This window comes from Barbus barbus (genome assembly GCF_936440315.1).
Source record: "Barbus barbus genome assembly, chromosome: 27".
NCBI classification, from domain to species: Eukaryota; Metazoa; Chordata; class Actinopteri; order Cypriniformes; family Cyprinidae; genus Barbus; species Barbus barbus.
Window position 1 is genome coordinate 10,959,871 of NC_136755.1, and position 19,892 is coordinate 10,979,762.

The window sequence follows — 19,892 nt, forward strand, 5'->3', positions numbered from 1 at the left end:
AAACGTCCTCTGATTAGTGCAATAAGACAGTACAGCACAGAGAAATATCAAAGTTTTATTTTAAAATTTATAATAGAGGAACAGTAGTACAATTGAAAGAGAAGGAAAATGTATTCATTTGAAATCTTGAAAAAACATAAAAAGAATAACCTGATTTGATTTGTGTTTGAGGTGAGCCCGTGGCCCCATTTGCATCACTGTAAGAGTTGAAAAATACATCTTTGAAACAGCTTTTACAAAATACAGTTGAAAAAAACCTTCATCTGTAGTGTTTTTTTGTTTTTTTTGTCTTATGTCCATATACAGCATAAAGTTAAAGGAGTACATTAATGTGAGTTGAACTGATACACAGACAAAACAAGAAAAACAATAAACCGACATGATGGTGAACGTGCACATGTGAACAGAAAGTGTGAAGTTTGGTGAGAACAGTGATAGCCAGGCCGAGGTTTTAAACCGGTTAACTGCAGCGACGTGCCATCATTTAAATCAACTAATTAAATATCTATATATATATATTTTTCATAATCTTTCATATATATATATATATATATATATATATATATATATATATATATATTTATTATGTATATAAGATCCCTCCCACAGTGATCTGAAGGTAAGCAATACAAACAGGATCTTCTATACAGCTTTTAAAATGCACTTTCATCTCGAGTAAAGGGAAAAATAGACGATTTCTGTATCAGTATAGCACTTCGATATATATCCACTGCATATGAACAGAAACTCCTGCTCCTAGGAATTAACCCACAAACAATAGTTCTTAAAAAATATGTGCTTAAATTGAAAAAAACACAACGGATGAACAAAAACTAAATAAAACATCAAAAGGTAGGACAAATAAAACAATATAAGGGTAAAGTGAATGATTGACTTTAGAATAAAAACATTTAAATCTGACGACATACACAAGCAAGGCTCTACACTAAATATTTACCTGGTTTTCTTATACATTATCTTTAACAATTAAACAACGATTTTGGTAGGACAAATAAAAAATTAACAGTCTTGATTGCATTTTGGAGTCAATACATATATAGCATTAAATAATGAAATGTAAAAAAAAAAATAAAGAAAAAAAGCTCAGTATGGAATAAAACACAACAGTTTCAATATATTTCCATCCAGACCGGCTTTGGGGAAATAAGAAATTATCAAATGCAGAACAGTAAGTGCCCGTCTATGTACTTCCATAGACCTTCCGCTCTACATCAGCACAAGCAAAGTGTTTTCCACTCAGCAGACACACGACAAAGTCCAAATAAACGAAACCGAAATGATCGCAAATGTTACAGGGGACCAAAACGATGTTTGGGAGTCTATTGCAAACCACCTCTTTCCATCTGCATTCTTCAAAAACGGTACACAGGTCGTTCAAGTGATTCAAAGTAAGCTCAGTACCACTAACCAACTCAAGAACATCAGGTCGTTCCATCTGTACAAGTACTGCCAGTAGTTTTAACAACAACAAATGGTTTGTGTGTGTGTGTGTGTGTATGTGCATTTCATAGAAAAGACGTTAAAAACAGAAAAGCATACCTGATAGGCTCCTTAGCACAACAGTGTAAAATACAAAGCTGATTAGTATAACTGAGTTGAGTAGGCTTTACGATTATTAACATCATATATAGCTTGTAGGTCCAGTATTTAAAAACAATAATAATAAAAATAAAAGCGTTACAGCACCAAACGTTTCCATCATTTGGCAAAATTCAAGCTTTAAGTGAATGTCAAAATGCTTATAAAGTGTTACTGTGATGCTGTGATTCAAATAAAGCTAGCAATAGTATATACCCCTTATATTTTAGCATTTTCTATTTTTCGGTTTTTTTCTTTCTTTCTTTTTTATATTTCTCTGCTTTATGTTCTCTCAGCATTTTCAGTAGTTTTGTGTCCTGCAAAAAATCTTGGTGTGCGTTCTGCTTGGCACGATCTAACAGCCCCGTATAACTTAATCATAAATATGGCTGTGGTCAATTAGAGTCACAAAACAGATTTTTGGTTCCAAGATTTGTGCAGGGAAAAGGAAAATATATATACTTGTATATTTAATAAAATTTCATGACAACATTTACCTAGAAAGGAAACACGCACACGAAAAAAAAAAGAAAAAATCTTCCTGTAAGCGGAATATCTATAATGCTCCTTCTTTGTTGAGCTCCTCCTCTGAGCAATATACGATCAGGTCTGTCAGGAAGCGCAGTTATGAACTGAAAATAAGCAGACGTACATAAAAAAAAAAAAAAAAAATCTAATTCTATAATTTTCATAAGACCATAATATCTTTCTTCATAAATTAAATAATTAATATTTCTTTTAATATGATTGGCCTATTATAACTCAAAAACGCTGTACACCCTCTGCCCCTACAAAAGAAAAAAAAAATACATCACAGAAAAACCTGATTTTTTTGTTATATATCATTATACCTCTTTCTCTGACAGGAACAAAGCCCAGACTCTGACACATAGAACAATCTTTAAATATTGGAGTCCCTCTCTAACAAAGCTATATATCTCTTTGACATAACTTCACGTGCAACAAAGAGGTTTGATAGCACTTTGGAATTGTTGATTGTTTCCCAGCTATTTTTTTTCTTTGCATTTTGATTCGTTTCTCTTCCAGGTTATGTCTAATTTAGTCCTTCTCGGGGGTGGCACCCGCATCACCCTCGCAGTTGGATTGGTCAATCTCATTGGGCTCCTCCCCTTCCGCCTCCATGTCCTCATCTCCCTCTCCGGCCTCGTCAAAGTCTTCGTCGCGGGCGAATTCCAGGTCCTGCATGCCCTCCAGACCCTCCTGCGTGCCTTGGTGGGAGTCGGCGCACTCCACGCACACGCCGTAGCGCCGAGAGCCGTGCCGTATGCCCACGCTGGCCGCCAACATGAAGATCTTCTTGCATACCATACACTTGTATTTCTTATCCTTTTTGTGAACCTGCAAACGAATGTCATGAACACGGATATTAGTGAGTGAAGAAAGAGAACATTAGCAAGTATTGCAAGATTATCGCAAAACTTGTCAAGTATGTCTATCATGTCACTCCAAAATCAAAGGACATAAATAACACATTATACTATGCAAGGGAATTATTTAGGAACACAAACATAATTAAGCATTTCCATTGGGGAATTGTCATTAGCGTAATGCAAATAAAATATATGTATAAATAAAATAATATTTTATATTATATACTGTGTATTTTATATTCCAGTATGACATATATAAATGTGTGTAAATATAAAAATAAATGTAAAAAATATATATATAAAAAAGGCAATTTTTGTCCGTGTCAAGTGGCACATTCCACTGTTATCATTTACATGTGTGGAGCATCTCAAAAAGCATCTCATCTCTGTTAAGCGCGATTTTAAAATGAAAGTTTAAACCCTCGTTCTGAGTTTACATGTTTTGATGTCCACATATTGAAGAAATTACAGTGGCTGTAGCATTTCTGTCATAAAGAAATGGCCAAATAAGAAAGATTAAGTGGATATTTGAACTAAATGTTGTTCAGACAATATTAGATCGCGCTGTAAATGTAAAAACAATTGTCAGGCCATTGGCGCCTTCTGCAGGCATTTGTTTTAATGTGTAAAGCACGTTAGCTCTATTGTTTATAATACATTATGTATTTTAACAGTTTTGTTCAATTAAACCATGATAACTTGGTTTTGATCCTTTATTTGAACTGATTATTATTGCCTCATTGCTATTATATATGTATTTTAAGTAATCTTAAAAGCTACTGTTTGCTTGGGTCTATTTTTATTTCCACAAAAAAAATTATAATTATCCGATTATTCAATTAGTCGTCAGAATAATCGACTCATTACTTGATTACCAAAATAATCATTAGTGACAGCTTTATAACAAAGATATTTAAAACGTATGTAATATAAAACAATAGAAATAGATATAATTAATATTAATAGATTTTAAATGTTTATGTATATTATTTATACATTTATACGTGTAATTTCATATAATTATAATGAATTATTATTTAATTATAATGAAATTGTACACTTTATAAACGATATGTATGCTGATTTCTTAAAAAGATTCTTTAGATGTTAGAGTGAAATGTTTTTCTGAGATTCACCCACTATAAACACTTGTGCTTCTGTCTTACCAGGGAATGTCTCTTGACGTGTTCTCGGCGAGTGAACAGCTTCCCGCAGATGTCGCAGCTGAAGGAACGCACGCCCGAGTGGATGATCAGGTGTCTCTTTAGTGTTCGCCGGTGCTTGGCAATGTAGTTACAGTGGGGACACTTCAGCTTATTGAGGGCGTTTTCAGGCGCTTCACCTAGAGGAAACCACACAAACAAACAGATTCTCAGCACTTTTCACACTGGTTCCTGAGATACAAACAATTCAGCATGAGATCTGCCAAGCCAGCAGATGCTGAATTTTCTCCATTCGCGTTATCAGCTCTAATTGTCAGTTTTGAGATATGTGACAAAAAGTGTGCAAAAAGTGGCTTTGTGTGGCTTAGGAGAGAAAATTAGCGTGTATAAGCTCCTGTATGTACCCTCAGTGTCACCTTCGTATATATATACACAACATATATATCCTATAAAAAAAAAAAAAAAAAAGGAAAAACACATTGTACAAGTGTGCTAGTTGCTATGGAAAACACATGCCAGAAGCCATAACTATATTAGTCTAATGCTATTTTCTACTGATAAACAAGCTGTATAAAATGCAAGAACACTTTCCTTCAAGCCACCATTCCGCTCCACAAAGATACATTCAGAAACAGACTAATTGTTTATCGGGGAGAAACTACTGTATAGTGTGTGTAAACTGCAATCTCTGCTTTTCGTTTCTGAAAAGATTAATCCCAACACTCAAGCTCTCTTTGGAGCGGTGTCTTGTGACAATTAGACCGGAGCTGCCTGTACTACAGCATGTGGGATTGGAGGGTGGGATCCAGCTTTGCTTGAGCCAAAATGGGCAAAACAAAGGGTCGTCAAGCAGGTTTCCAAGGGGGTGACGAGAGCCAGATCACCTGGGAATTCAATCGAAGCTCTAAACACCACCTTGCGGACTAAAGAAGGCCCGACAGCAGCTGTGCCGTTCGTTTGAGTTGACAGGCTTGAAATTAAAGTTCAATCTGTTACTACGGGCTTGCTGGTAATTAAAATGGTTAACGATTAACTTGGATTCTCAATGGCCAGGACGGAGTCAGAAGACTGCTCAAAACACGTGTAAATGGCAAGACTCTTCTTGCTGGGAATCTTGCAGTAGGCTGGATGAGACTCGCTAGGCCAGATCTGAGAGACTGGTAGTAAATGGGCTCAAGGTTTTAACCGACCCCACCCTGTAAGTGCTAAGACTGACCTCAACCCCCTAAGGAAATACTGCATTACCTCTTAAGCCTGAAATATACTCAATTACGCAAGTACACGAATGCTTATAGCTAGTAGCTACATATCGATGTTGTCTTTAAAGTGACTAAATGCAAGCACGCAAAGGATGTTTGCAGGTATGAGCATTAACTAAGTAACTACATTTGAAGAAAACAATCCCTCCCTCCGAGCACTGACGTTTGCAACACACTGGTGAGGTATTCAATGTTGCTGTACTTTCCAGCCTTTAAAGGGGCCATCGGATGCCCATTTTCCATAAATTGATATAATTCTTTATGTTCTTAATGACAAGTCTATAACATATTTTGGTTAAAATTTCTCAATGGTAGTGTAAAAAACACACCTTTTTTACCCTATCAAAATCAGCTCTGTTTTCAGCAAGCTGTTTTTAGTCCATTTTGCTTTAATTGCTAATGAGCTCTGCTGACCCCGCCCCTCTCTTCCGTGGAGTGACGAGCAGTACTGTTTACTTTAGCCGCAAAACTGGCATAACTAGCACATTGCTAGGAAAGGCAATTTGCAGATTCATAAAAAACCCTTATACTCACTTCTTCTGGCTAACTACATGGTTCCTACACACTTTCCATTTCAAAAGTCCATACTTTTACAGACTCAAATTTCCAAACCTCTCTGTAGATTTTCAGACCATATTTAAAGGGATACTCCACCCCAAAATGAACATTTTATCATTAACCCCCATGTTGTTCCAAACCCGTAAAAGCTTCGTTCATCTTCGGAACACAATTTAAGATATTTTGGATGAAATCCGGGAGGCTTGTGACTGTCCCATTGACTGCATAGTAAATTACACTGTCAAAGTCTATAAAAGTATGAAAAGCATGATCAGAATAGTCTATCTGCCATCAGTGGTTCAATCTGAATTTAATGAAGCGACGAGAACACTTTTTCTGCGCAAAGAAAACAAACCAACGTCTTTATTCAACAATTTGTCTCCTCTGGTTCAGCGTAGCGCCATTTTGAAGAATATCCGCTGGACGCAAGCAGCTTACTCTCTTGTGTGTCAGCCGCATACCGGATATGCAGTTTTCATTCAAATCAAAGCGTAAACAAACGTAGAAGATGTATCCTTGTGGCGCGGATGACACACAACTGTAATTTTATGAAGCTACGAGAATAATTTGTGTGTACAAAGAAAATAATGACTTTACTAAATTCTTGATGTCAAATGGACTATTTTAACAATGTCCTTACTACCTTTCTGGGTCTTAAACTTGGTAATTCCATTGCTGACTATGAAGGGTTAGAAAGCACTCGATTTCATCAAAAATGTTTTTTTTTTTATATAAGTTTGTGTTCTGAAGATGAACAAAGGTATTATGGGTTTGAAACGACGAGGGTGAATAATTACTGACAGAATTTTCATTTTTGGATGAACTATCCCTTTAAAGCCTGTTCACAAAGACAATAATTATAACGATTGAGACAGTTTTATCAAATTTTCAGCATTTTTTAAAGTATAACACAGTCCATACCTCAACTACAATGACAGCGGAACAATATCGGTGGAATCTCTTTTAGAATATTTTTTTTCCAGCTGATGAACAATATAAACATCAGCAGCCAATCAAAATGCATTCTGCTTTAAAGAGCTTGAGCATTTAAAATGGTTGATGACCATACTTCAATGCACAAAAACCTTATTATAAGCATGCTGGTGTGGACGCTAATATAGTTAGCGATTTTATTGTGAACAGGCCTTTACTGTTCACTCTCCTAAATCAGGGATAAGTCCTTGATAATTTCACACCACTATATGCGTCTATTTGTAAAGATCACGACTTTGTGTAAGGCAGCAACTGTAAATGTGTGTGAGTATGGGTGTGCGGAGGAGATATGATGTGTAAATAAATGGGTGAAGCCCTAACAGTGGATCATTTTACACACTGTGGATTAGCAGGCAGGCGGGCCAAAGCCGTCAGATCCCATTGTAAGTACCTCTGCAGTGGGTCCACTCTGCCTGGGTCAATATTTGGAATGGCAGAGATAGTTGGGCTGCATTAGCTGGATTAGGGTGGGACGGCCCCTGGCAGCGCTGCACCTCGGAAGAGGGAATCGGGGGTAGTGTGTGTGCGCATGTGTGTGTCACTGTTGAAAATAAACAATTAAACCGTTTTGTTTGGAAAGAACTGAAGCATTTATGGTGACGGATCCTGCAGCGTGATGTGTGAGACAGAGCAGACAGGGCTCATCCAAGCGCAACACAATGTTTTATCGAAAAGTCATTTGTCTGTTCACACCAAAAGTGAAAATGATACATGACATGACACCAGTGTTGTTATTGTTAACTAAAACTATTATTATTAATTGAAATAAATATCAAATTAATATATAAATGAAATAAAATATAAGACAAATTAAAACTTTAATTAATGAAACTATTATAACTAAATAAATAAAATTAAGTACTAAAACAAATAAAGTTTGAAGTACTAACATCACTAAAACTGAAATAGATAAAAACTATTATTATTATTAATGATAATAATAATAATAATAATAATAATAATAAATGGAATAAAGCTGAAATAATATGCAAATATTAGACAAAAATATAAAGTTAAAAAACTTAAATTAGAAATGCTGCCTTGGAAACTAAAAGAAACAAGTCTGAAGTACTAAAATTACTCAAACTGAAAGGAATTAAAACAAACTCTTAGTAGTAGTAGTAGTAGTAGTCATATTTATATTAATTGAAATAAAGCTAAAATACATTTTTTCCATCTAATATTTATATTACATTTTTAGTTAAACAACCTAAATGGAAATTAGAAATGCTGTTGTTGTGACAAATAACTGAAAAGTTTAAGTACTAAAATTACTAAAAATTTAAATAAGATTAAATTTAAATAGAAATATTGAAAAATAATAATACTGAAATAAACAAAATCACTAAAACTTAAATTCAAATGAAAATGGAAAATATACTCACTGAGCCTGTACCTTTTCAAAAAAAACTTACTTTTGTATCTTTTAGGTACATTTATGGAACCAATATGGACTTTTGGGGAACAAAGGTGTTCCGTTTGAAAAGGTGGCACCCCAGTGACAGCTTTTGTACATTTATTTCCTGAGAGTGTACAAAAATAAAAGCCAATTGTAATCATTAATAAATGCTATAAAGTAGTCTAGAAGAAATACTAATAAAACAATGTGTGACACAACTGCAGCTAATTAAAATATGTCTAATGTAGAGCTATCTGGATATAAACAGCAAAACAATGATATTTCTCAGTGGGCAGAGCAACCCATAACTTTTTATAATAGAATTATTATAAAATGTAACATGTTTATACACTATCAGTGCTTATAAAAATGTTTTAATGACATATTACAAATTATTTCAAAAGTTTTAATTATTTTATTTCTAGAAGTAATCATACTATATTTACGTAATAAACTGACAGGGTTTAAGCAACAAGCAACATTCCCTTTCACGAAAAAAGCCCAATGTGTGAAAAAGGAAGTGGGTAGTCAACATGGAAGCAAGCACACAGGCGAGTACGTAAGCATACGTAGGCATGTGTAGGCAAACACAGACACACACATGCCTTGGAGGTGTGAGCCGTCAGCTCAGCACATTTAAGTGCCCTCAGGAATATGAGCTAAGTGCATTTGAGGGCGTTTAGGAAGCCTGAGGGTAGAACATTTCCCCTGCTTTACTTCATTATCCTGCATTAGAGTCATAGACGACGTTGTGAGAAAGCCTCTTCTCAGAACCACGTCACTTAAGACATGATACTATACCACGCGCCGCTCTTCTTAATGGGGGCAGAGAGTTTGAAGCATGACAGCTAGGCAGGCTAGAGATTACACAGGTTTTTGTGGTATGAGGCGAAGGGAGGGTAAACTCCCTTAATAAGGGCAGAAGAAAACGGACTGGCCACTCTAATTAAAAAGAGAAGCTAGTCTTGCGGCCTTGAGCTGCACAGGGCCTGAGGACAAGAAATCATGATGCGAGAGACCCTGGTTGACCGACTGCCAAAGCTAAAGGTTTAGACGCGTGTGAGTGTGCACGTGGGTGAGAACGTGCTTTCGTATTATTATTTAGTATTGAGCACATTCTCGCTTGAAAATAAAAGATGTAACAACATATCAGCTAATGTTTTGTACATCAGCTGAGTGGAAAAAAGTTTAGAATTACAATACACAGGAAATCAACCGGTACAGTGTGCAGGCTGTAGAAAAACTGTTACAATTTTGAGTGTATGGAAATTATATAATGTAGAAAAAAAGAAATGTGGATGGGATGGGATGGGGAATATGGAATGTAAGTTTGTATCGTGAAAAGCGGGCATTTTATACCAGATTTGCAGTCAAAAGAACTACATGACTCCTTAAAATCAACAATAAAATCGGACTGATCTATATCATGAATATTGTTTTTTTTAAGCTCAAATAATGTTAAAAATGTAATACATTTCAGGTTATATGTTTCAGTATACATGCAGGATTTGATCAGGCCCTCTAGAAAATTACATACTGTATTCAGCATGCTGTTTTTAATACAGTCCACAACATGTTAGACATTGCATAACCATATTCAAATTAATGAAAACAACCTAAGATCTAATCGCATTCCCAAATATGAGCCACTTTTCTAATCAACTTGAATGGAAATTCACAGTCGAATGTAAACCATTTGCATGCTGAAAATTTGCACAGTATGTACTCAGCATATCAAATTCACAAACAGTGCTAGTAGTACGATAAGTTGCCAATTGGAACATGGCATGACCTCTTCCTCAAGGCTATGTATTCTGCCTCTGACAAACACTGATTATACTACTACCAAAGGCTTCACAATAATGCATATTAGCCTTTGTGTGAGTGTGAGAGAGAGGTGTCAAAAACACCATTGTCATACGTGACAAACCTAATGATAGCACTGAAGTATGCTGATGAGTCTACATAAAAGGGCGGTGACATTATTCAAATAACCAAACTCCCACAACCTCAAAGAGCTCAATAGACACTTCCAGCACACAAGGAAATGAAAACATTTTTCTTTTAAACTTGCTGGGTGTGTTTTTAATGACACATAAATTGGTTATGACTGATGGTTTGAATTGGACTCGGTTTGAAGAGCCATTATGGCACCTGAACAGAAGAGAAAGGCATGATGGGTAACATACCGGCATTCTCTGAGAGGTAGGAGAAGTCCTCTCTGGTGTAGGAGGCAGACGGCTGGATGAACATGCCCTCGTCAAAACCCTCTTCCGGCTCAGGTGGGATGTTGTAGACGAAGCGCTTGGCGGTCTGTTTTTTCCGCCTTCCACTGCCCGGCTCAGAATGCGCCTCTCTCTTGACAGCGACCCCAGTGCCGGGATGTGGCTCGTTCCAGACAAACACTGGCCCCGGACCCTGTGGCTCCGTCTCTGTAGACTCTGACGAGTTCTCTCCACCCCAACCGGAGCTTCCCAAAGCGCAGCCTTCTCCACCGGACACCTCTATGTCACTGGGTTCATCCTTCACTTGCCCACTGGCCTTGATGGACAACTTGGACAGGATGCTGGTGGCCCAGAAGTTGCTGGGCTTCTTGTCGGCACTCTGGCAGTCTTTCGCCACTGTCCGCCGCTTGTTGTAGTCGACCACCACAGAATCAGGGGCTTCCTGCTTGATGCTGATGTTGAGGGCGTCTTTGATGAAGGCGCGACAGGACTGGACCACCTCGGTCATCTGGAGGTAACTCGCCACGGACATCACCTCGATGGCATTCTGGCTGGTGAGCAAGAGGTTGCCGGAGTACAGGAAGTCCAGGATGACAGAGAAGCCCTGCACAGCCGCCACGTCCAAGTGCGTGATGGTAGTCTGGTCGCAGTTCTCGCTCTTCGTCAGGCAGTAGAGGGTCTTGAAGTAGCGGCTCCCAGCGACCAGGATGTTTTTGTGCGCCTTGAACACCTGGTTACCCACTACGATGTTGACATCACAGAGGATGCCGCTCTTGCGCTGCTTGTCCAGCTCCTGCAGCAGCTGGTAGCAGTAGGAGTTCTCATTGGACTTGTTTCTATAGTCCTCCACCTCCAGGCTCTCCGAGTCCTCTGGCCTTTCCATCTCCTAGTGGAGTGACAAAAAAAAATAAAAAATGACAATCAGCATTAGTCTACAGTGTAAACATAAGGTGAAGGGCAGGTGTACGGTGACAACTCTGACTAGAGAACTGGTTGAACAGGCTCAAAAGCTGCAGTGCTGTGGGAACTATAGCGGCGCTACACCCCCCGCTCACAGGATGCGATCTCTGCACCCTTGTTAATGCTCTTTAAGATGAGAAATATTTGGCCATTATCCCATCCCACCATCAGTCTCCATCATCTGCTCTCACAATTAAGAGAGAGAGAGAGAGAGAAAGAGAGAGAACCGTCTGTTACCTACCAATGGGAGTGAATCTACACAATATATTTCTGGATTGCAAAGCAGATGTCCTAATCCATGCAGAAATTTATACCACCCTACATTTTTCCGCCTCCTACCACACAGCTGGATTTTTTGCTGGAGTAATTCAGATTAAATCTATTTCTCAGGGCGGAGGCCTTCCCAGCCCCCCTCCTCCACACTGCTGGGCTTGTCCTGGTAGATGGGGTTATTACTGTAGTCTGATCCAGCTATAGCAGGCCCAACCAGTAGTCAGAGAGCGAGAGAGAGAGAGGGAGAGAGAGCGCAGCCCCATTTCTCCACACAATGCCAGTCCTTTCCTCCAGGCTCATTGTTCACTATTGCTGCTTTAGTGCTACATTGAAGCTTTGTGAAGAAAGCTCTTACAATTCCCTAGCACACTTACTGGGGAAGGTTGCAAAAGACTTAGAAAAACACAGCTGGAATTACAAAACCAGAGCTGGAATAAAATCCTTTCATCTTTCACTCACTCTCATGTTGATTAAAACTTGTATGACTCATTTGAATACACGCACAAAAGAGATATTCTGAAAAAATGTTCAAGCTACTCTTTGCAATATAATGTGTTGGGCAAGTAAGATTTTTTCATGTGTTTAAAAGACGTCTCTTAAAAATAAAGTAAAAACAATAATACTGTGAAATATAATTACAAAATAACTTTTTTAAAATGTAATTTATTCCTGTGATGGCTGAATTTCCAGCATCATTACGGTCCTCAGGGTCACATGATCCTTCAGAAATCATCATAATATGCGGATTTGCTGCTCAATAAACATTTCTTATTATTATCAATGTAGACAACAGCCTGTGCGGTTTAATATTTTTGTGGAAAAGTAATTTAAAAAAAGTATTTGAAATAGAAATTGTTTGTAACATTACGAATGTCCTCACTGTCACTTTTGATCAATTTAATGTGTTCTTACTGAATATAAGTATTAATTTTTGTTTAATATCTATCTTACTGAACCCACACCTCTGAATGATAGTTTATAGTGACCAGGAACTGTTCAACTGCTAAAATTACACCTTAAAAGTAGACCATATGATTTGCAGCGTATTCCAAAGCTTCTAAAATCATATTATAGCTGTGTGTGAGGAACAGAGTAAAATTTAAAGCTAGAGTGTGTATTTTTGGGGGGGTAAACACTGTGACTCAGTGGCACTTTCATAACATTTCCCTGTTCAAGCACCCCGACCAGCAACGCTGACTCAACAGATGGTACGAGTTTGGGATAGGACTATCTGTTTGACAAACAATGGCAGACATGGGCATGTTTGGGAAACCTGTTTGAAAACCGCTTTTTGTGTATTTCTTACATAAAAGAGACATGACAAGCATGAATGAGAGCTGTGGTAAAGAGCGCAATTCTTCCAATTCTCCTTTTGGGTTACACTGACGTATGAAATGATGTGAGGGTGAGCAAAGAATTTCAATTAGAAATTTTCTCTTTTTTTTGTAAACTAATCCTTTAAAATAAAGAAAATAAATGTAGTCTGATTAAATAGCAGCACTGTTGAGTTCAGACAGATCTAGCGAAGAGCAGGTTAGAGAAACAGGGGTGTTAAACAAGAATGAATGTCCGTTTGTGGTGTCACAATGTCCCCACTATTGTTTGCCTCTGTCTATCCAGAGTGAGCCTGACTGTGGGCCAAGCCAAGCTATGAAGAGAGGACAGATGAGGTGGCAGTCGAAAGCGGGTGTCAGGACATGCTAGTTCAGAATTAACCTCTTTTTCTTTCTCTCTCTTTCGTTCTCTCATGTACACTCACACACAGTTCATCCTTTCTCCAGATGTGCCACGTGTAAACGTATGCAAGAGAACAGATGCTATTCGACGATTCCCCCCATTAAACCCTGTCAAAATGAGTCTGTGGTGACAGTTTGACATTTGGCATAGTCTTTTTCTTAATTGAATGTTTGTTATTGTTATTGTCTACAGTTGTGCTGCTAGGTCATTTGTGCCCTCCCTTTGTAAGCCATTTGGCCTGTGCAAACTGTACAACCAAACAACGAAAGGAAAATACATTACTTTTACAATATCTATAAATGCCAAAATTATGATCTCATTCGGTTGATGCTAATTGTGTTTCTCAGACATTTTTTTTTTTTTTTTACTCACAAAACCCTGACATGTTTGGATTTCATTTACACTACTGTTCAAAGGTTGGGGATTAGTAAGATTTTTTTTTAAAGAATTTAATACATTTATTTAGAAAGAATTCATTAAATTCTTTAAAAGTGTCAGTAAAGATAATTTAGAATGTTTCAAAAGATTTACATTTCAAAATGCTGTTCTTTTGACATTTTTATTCACCAAAGAATCCTGAAAAAAAAAAATGCAGCACAGTTTCTGCAAAAATATTAAGCAGCACAACAGTTTTAAACAATGATAATAATAAAAAATGTTCCTTGAGCAGCAAATCAGCATATTAGAATAATTTCTAAGGATCATGTGACACTGAAGACTAGAGTAATGGCTGCTGAAAATTCAGCTTTTCCATCATAAGAAAAAAAAAATGCTTTTAATAAAAAAAACATTATATATATATTTTTATTTTACCGACCCAAATCTTTTAATGGTAGTGTATGTAGAAAAAAATAAATAATAATGTATCATTTGGAATGTGACACATCAAAGAAAATAGGAAACGGTATGTTTTCAGATTCAAACGTGTTGCACACGAAACTTGCTGTGGTTTTCTCTCTCTGGTTTCCAACCCCAGACTTTCATTTTGATGCGAAACGGGAACATTATACAACCACCACCAATACTGCTGCCCTTCTCCTGCGCTGCAGTTGAACAGGCAGTCGCTTAAAGCTCTTCAGGCGATGAGTTGCCAACACCCATTATTCTATTGTACACTTCCAACATGTTCCATTCACCGTAAACCAACAATAGCTCCCCAAAATTTAAACACATAGCCTTCAGCAACAGAGAGCTGTGCCTTTATCACCTACCAGGGCCGCGATGAGAACACACTGTACAAGTGGTACGTTAGGGGGACATTGTGCCTCAGACAACAGGGATGGCGGTTTTGTTTTCCTTGCACATAGTCTTCCTGAGCCATCCCAGCCCCTGAGGCCAGCGCCTGGACCCCTCATCCAGATGCATGAACAATGCAGCAGTGTGCTTGACCCAAGGTGTGGGAGGGGAATGCCAGGATCTGGGCCTCCCAACAAAGAGCAGGGCTCATCGATACAAAATTCCAGGGAATTCTCCCCCACCAGCACAACCACCAGCACCAACAACACAACAGCCCCCCCAATACACACATATCTCACAGCGTCAGACAGTACAGGGGTGGAGACCCTAGTCTTCATTGCGGCTCACTAATAACAGGAACAGAGGGCAAATACTTTGAGGGCGAAGTCTAGTCTGGAGAGTGAGGCAACCCAGATATCCTTCTTTAGGGGTAATCCAATTACAGAAGTTTGATATGGACCAGTGAAGAAATTTATCCCATTATGACGGACAGTTGCGGCACTGAAGAACATAATAGATCACAATTATGAAATTGGCTATTGGAGGATGTGGCCTATAAGAACAGCCTTTCTTTACTCAGACAGCAGACCTCCTAATGTTTCATCCAATTAGGCTACTTTATGACAGATACTATTCTTCTATAATCTCGTGATCTCCATGTCTATAACTCTTATTGCTGAGATGTCAATAACAAAATCCCTCTTAAAAATAATGATTCGTTATTGGCATCAATGATTCCATCAAGAACCTTAAACATCCACGTTCTTAAAAATAAAGGTTTCAAAAGGGAGTTTTTTCAGCGATACTATAGTAGAACCATTTTTAGTTCCAAAAAGAACCTTTCAGTGATCAGTTTTTAAAAGAACCATTTTTGTTCTTATTGTGAAGAACATTTAATAATCTAAAGAAACTTTTTCCATTATGAAGAACCTTTGACATTGAAAGGATCTTCATGGAACCATCGATGCCAATAAGGAACCTAAATAGCATGGAGCCAAAAGGTTCTTTATAGTTGGAAAAGCTTCTATTAAAATATTCTTCACACTATGAAAAAATAGTTATTTTCATAACTGTGAGAGTTTTTTTCGGAAACCCAAAATGGTTCCTCTATGTGGCATCACTGTGAAAAGCCCCTTTTTCACACGACCCTTTATTTTTAAGAGCATAGCACATTTACTCCACATATTACGTAACATACAGTTATACAAAAAAGCTAAGTATTGTAAAAAGGTTGACTGACAGAGGAAAGCGATTGAACAGGAAAGCATAATAGATCTTCTGTAGCGTCTTAACCCTCCTGTTGCTAGGGAGGCGGTGGTAATCTCTCCTCCTCCTTTCCTTCCTAATTAGTGAGGGGTATAAACTGAGTTAGTGGAACACTTTGTGTCACCCCGATTGGACTGGACATTATCATACCACACAATCCTAAGGGATTTTACTGGCAAACCAGTAACACAACATCTGGGCAGCAACAGATAGGATTTAGCACATGAATCAATCATTTTGTGGCTTGATAATGGACAGGGAATCAAATGCATAAAAAAAAAATCAATCAATAACTATTTATCTTAAACGACAAGTCTTGGCATTGTACGGTTCCTTTGGATGCAGAATGTATCAAATATAAATTACATTTCACTATTACAATGCATTATCTCACAAAAGTGTTTCTCAGCTGCTGATACCATATGATTTATTCAAGCCTAATCTTATTCTGTTCGTTGCAGTAGCCTGCACATATCAGGCATTGCTGTCATTACAGGCGACATAATTCACTCTGACCCAATGTAGCAAGTCACACACACTATCTATGGATCTTCGGGAGTCACCTAACACAATGCCTCTAATTTAGGTGCCCTAAGAGGGGAGGGTGAGATGTGCCAGAGGTCACTTTTTACAGCGAGGGGGTTGGGAAGGGGTGTGGCTCCCCAAAGGTAGCAGGGTCAAACCCTTGCCATTGTGTGACCTCTGTAGCGATCAGGTTAGTAACCATGACAACCAGGGTTGATAATTACAGTGCAATGCAGGAAACGAGGACATACATTTTGAGCCACGGTCTCACTTTATGATACTTTTGGTCTTTTTAATAACAAATGTCTAATTCCAAATCATATAAATAAAGAAATATGATAATATAAAACGCGACAACCCATAAAATAGATTTTACGCTTTAAATCACCTAGTCGAGGGTCTTTCAGCTCACCAACTGACAGCGCTGATCCAGTTAGCTCACATATGCTAACCTGCTACCTCCGACCTGAGTCTATCGCTAACAGACCTGTTAGCTCGCTAAACGGCTTTAAAAGCAGCATTCCTGCTCCTAAAAAGCCGGAAAAGCGTCGACATTTGTTAACTACACACCGAACAGCACTGCCCAGGTGGGCTCCGTCGCGTATCCGCGCGTCCCCGTCCCTAGCATACCGCAGTGTGGACGTACCTGTCTGGTCGGGTCATTCCTGCCGTGTTCGGAGGACAGGTGATGTCTCAGCAGCAAGGCCCGCTTGTAATTCCGGCTGCCTTTCACCAGCTCGTCGCTGTTGTTGGTGGCGATGTTATGGCACCAAGAGCAAGACATCAGCCCTGTTTCCTGGCTGAATTTGAGCCAGGGAAACTCCTGCAGCCAGGAGGCTTGGAAGAGCGAGTGTTTCTGGATCAGCAGCGTCTGAGGTCTCATCTCCAGCAGCGGCTTCCTAGCGGCCGCTTCCTCCGCCTCTCCTCCGCTACAGTCTTCCCGGTTCACGCCGTTGCCAGTTGCCCACTTACAGCCCTCAGTTTTCACCATTACGCCTCTGTCATGATCTTTCCCCGCTGTCCAACTGCCGCCTTCCGGGTCGTCGTCCTCCTCGGGCTCCGTGCTGTCGCTCACGGACCCCCCGCCCTCGACTTTCCCCAGCGATGGTCCTTTCGCCCCCAGATCCCTGTCGTCCTCTTGATCAGGTCTGTTCCCGTTCAGATGTCGGTCTTGACAGGCCGGGGCCTCACAGCTGTTGCCGCCGACGGCGCTGGCACCGGTCACGGCTAATCCACCTCCTCGGAAAGCCAGCGACCTGCGGTTTCGCTCTCCGGACATTTTCTTCAAATAAATTACAATCTACACTTTCTCAACAAAACAAAAATCCGATCGTGGCTCTCTTAAAAAAGTATTCCGCATGAAACGAGCCGTTTTTCCGCGCTCCGGCCTCCTGGTGAGAGTATGTAGGTTATGCGGAAATAAATAGGGGTTTTAAAGGCATAATGAATTTGAGGGTTCTGTCTGCGTTCGCGCAGGCCCCGCAGAGGTCGAATGGCAACGACTTCCCCCACAATGCATCTCGGTCAGAGGGAGGAGGAGGGGGGGCTCCTGTTAAAGGAAGATGGGGGTGACGCCAAACAGCCAGGGGTCTTTTGTGTCGATGACTGCACCCATTTTCCGCATGCTTTTTCATCTATAGAAGTACACGTCTCAAACCAGTAAGTGCTTGTATCCCTTTCACGCCTCCCCTGCGCGTGACATTACAGACGTCGCTCCATGTTTGTCGCCCGAGTCGTGATGCTCGGGACAGGTGTGTTCTTCGCGAAGAGCGGTGCATAGGTGTAATTTACAGGTGGTGACGGAGATGGACGGATTGCTTTTTTATATCAATGTCTGGAGTCAGCGCTATGTTTTTGCGAGTGTTTTTTTTTTATTCGTTTAATACAGTTTTAACAAAAATAAATAAATAATAATAATAAAAGAATAAATAACTTCAATAACCTTATTTTATTTGAAAGATGTAATTTTTTTCTGACAAATACATTATTGTATTGGTCTTCAATAAAAAACTAAATAGTTTAACTGATTTACGGTCACTTGTTTTATTGTCACTTAATTTGTATAGCCATTATATTATAATATAATATAACACACACCACACACATGCACACACTTTAAGATGTATAGTTTTTTTTTTTTTTTACAAATCCTAATGTAAATAAGTAAATCCAGAAAGCTGAAAACTTTTAAGTGTCAATTTAATTATGCAGCTGCCCTTATTAACTGCTGCATTGAAAAACGTGCATTTTTAAGTAAATCAGAGGGCAATGTGCATCCTCCATTGATTTGTTCATTTCACTTTTTCGATCACCTTAAATTTTATTACTGATGAAGGAAACTGATGAGTTAAACTACCAATATTATTTTGATAAATTCAATAGACCGCTGTTCTTACAGCACAATGCTAATGCTGAAGACATTTTATACGATCGTTTTTGTTGTAGCCTGTTGTCGAATAGCAACATATGTGGAGTTTAAGAAACGTCCCAAAACACAAGACGAATATTATATAAATTATTTTAAATATACTTTACATTATTAAATGCTGTCACCCAGTGGGTGGCGTAATTTCCTACAGTACCAACATGATAGAGGATTTATAAACCAGCAATAAGCGCCTCATACTGCTTCCTCTGGGCGTGTCTTGTTTGACTGTAGGTCAATTAACAACTTTGAGCCCACCCAGTGAACGTGAAGGGCCAGGTTTATCTCCAGTAATAGCTCTGCTGGCATCCTTTTGTCGAAATTAGAAAGGTAAAATGTGTTTATTAAAAAAAGGCAATTTAATAGGTCTATTAGCTAGTTCTGGCCTGATGAATAAATGTTGTGGCTTCCTCACACTGTTCTTTTTCTTTTCTTTTCTTCTTTAAACACAATAGCAATTTGGTACGTTTTTTATTATTATTATTTTTGCGATATTTAAAATTATTTATTATAACAAATTCCAGTAATCATTGTAATAGGCTACGTGTATTACATTTCGTAGTATTTATGTCAACACAGAGACCAGTGTTTATTTTATAACACATTGAGCACGGGGTAAAAAGTATTTAAAAAAATCTAAATTAGCCAGTTGGTTTTTGAGACTTGCCAAATATAAATTGGAAATATAAATTTGTGTTATTTCTAATAAAACGATTATTTCGATTAGTTTATTTTAGTTCATTTATTTATCGTTTAATGATGATTGTAAATGAGTTTTTCAGTTCATAAAACGCTTCATCATGGGCGCGCCAGGTGGGTCCTCGTGCCCGTCTCTCTGTTTACATCTCTACGAGCTGTGCGTCCTGACGTCACTTACGACCCC

At 38.6% G+C, this 19,892-nt stretch overlaps 1 protein-coding gene across 1 annotated transcript; it reads right to left on the reverse strand.

The window, feature by feature from the left end:
* Positions 1 to 1,867: 1,867 nt before the first annotated feature.
* On the reverse strand, positions 1,868 to 18,368 carry LOC306846881 (zinc finger and BTB domain-containing protein 10-like). The gene is made up of 4 exons (XM_079380564.1): positions 17,231 to 18,368; positions 10,552 to 11,473; positions 4,157 to 4,332; positions 1,868 to 2,958 (listed from the first exon to the last, which is right to left on the reverse strand). The coding sequence occupies exons 1-4, from the start codon at positions 17,861 to 17,863 to the stop codon at positions 2,659 to 2,661; spliced, it is 2,031 nt and encodes a 676-aa protein (XP_079236690.1). The 5' UTR covers positions 17,864 to 18,368; the 3' UTR covers positions 1,868 to 2,658.
* Positions 18,369 to 19,892: the final 1,524 nt, after the last annotated feature.

Coding starts and splice junctions, on each gene's coding strand:
- LOC306846881 (XM_079380564.1), bottom strand. CDS start 17,863: ATGTCCGGAGAGCGAAACCGCAGGTCGCTGGCTTTCCGAGGAGGTGGA. Junction 4,333..10,551: donor CTACCTCTCAGAGAATGCCG/GTATGTTACCCA, acceptor GGTTTCCTCTAG/GTGAAGCGCCTGAAAACGCC. Junction 2,959..4,156: donor ACGTCAAGAGACATTCCCTG/GTAAGACAGAAG, acceptor ATTCGTTTGCAG/GTTCACAAAAAGGATAAGAA.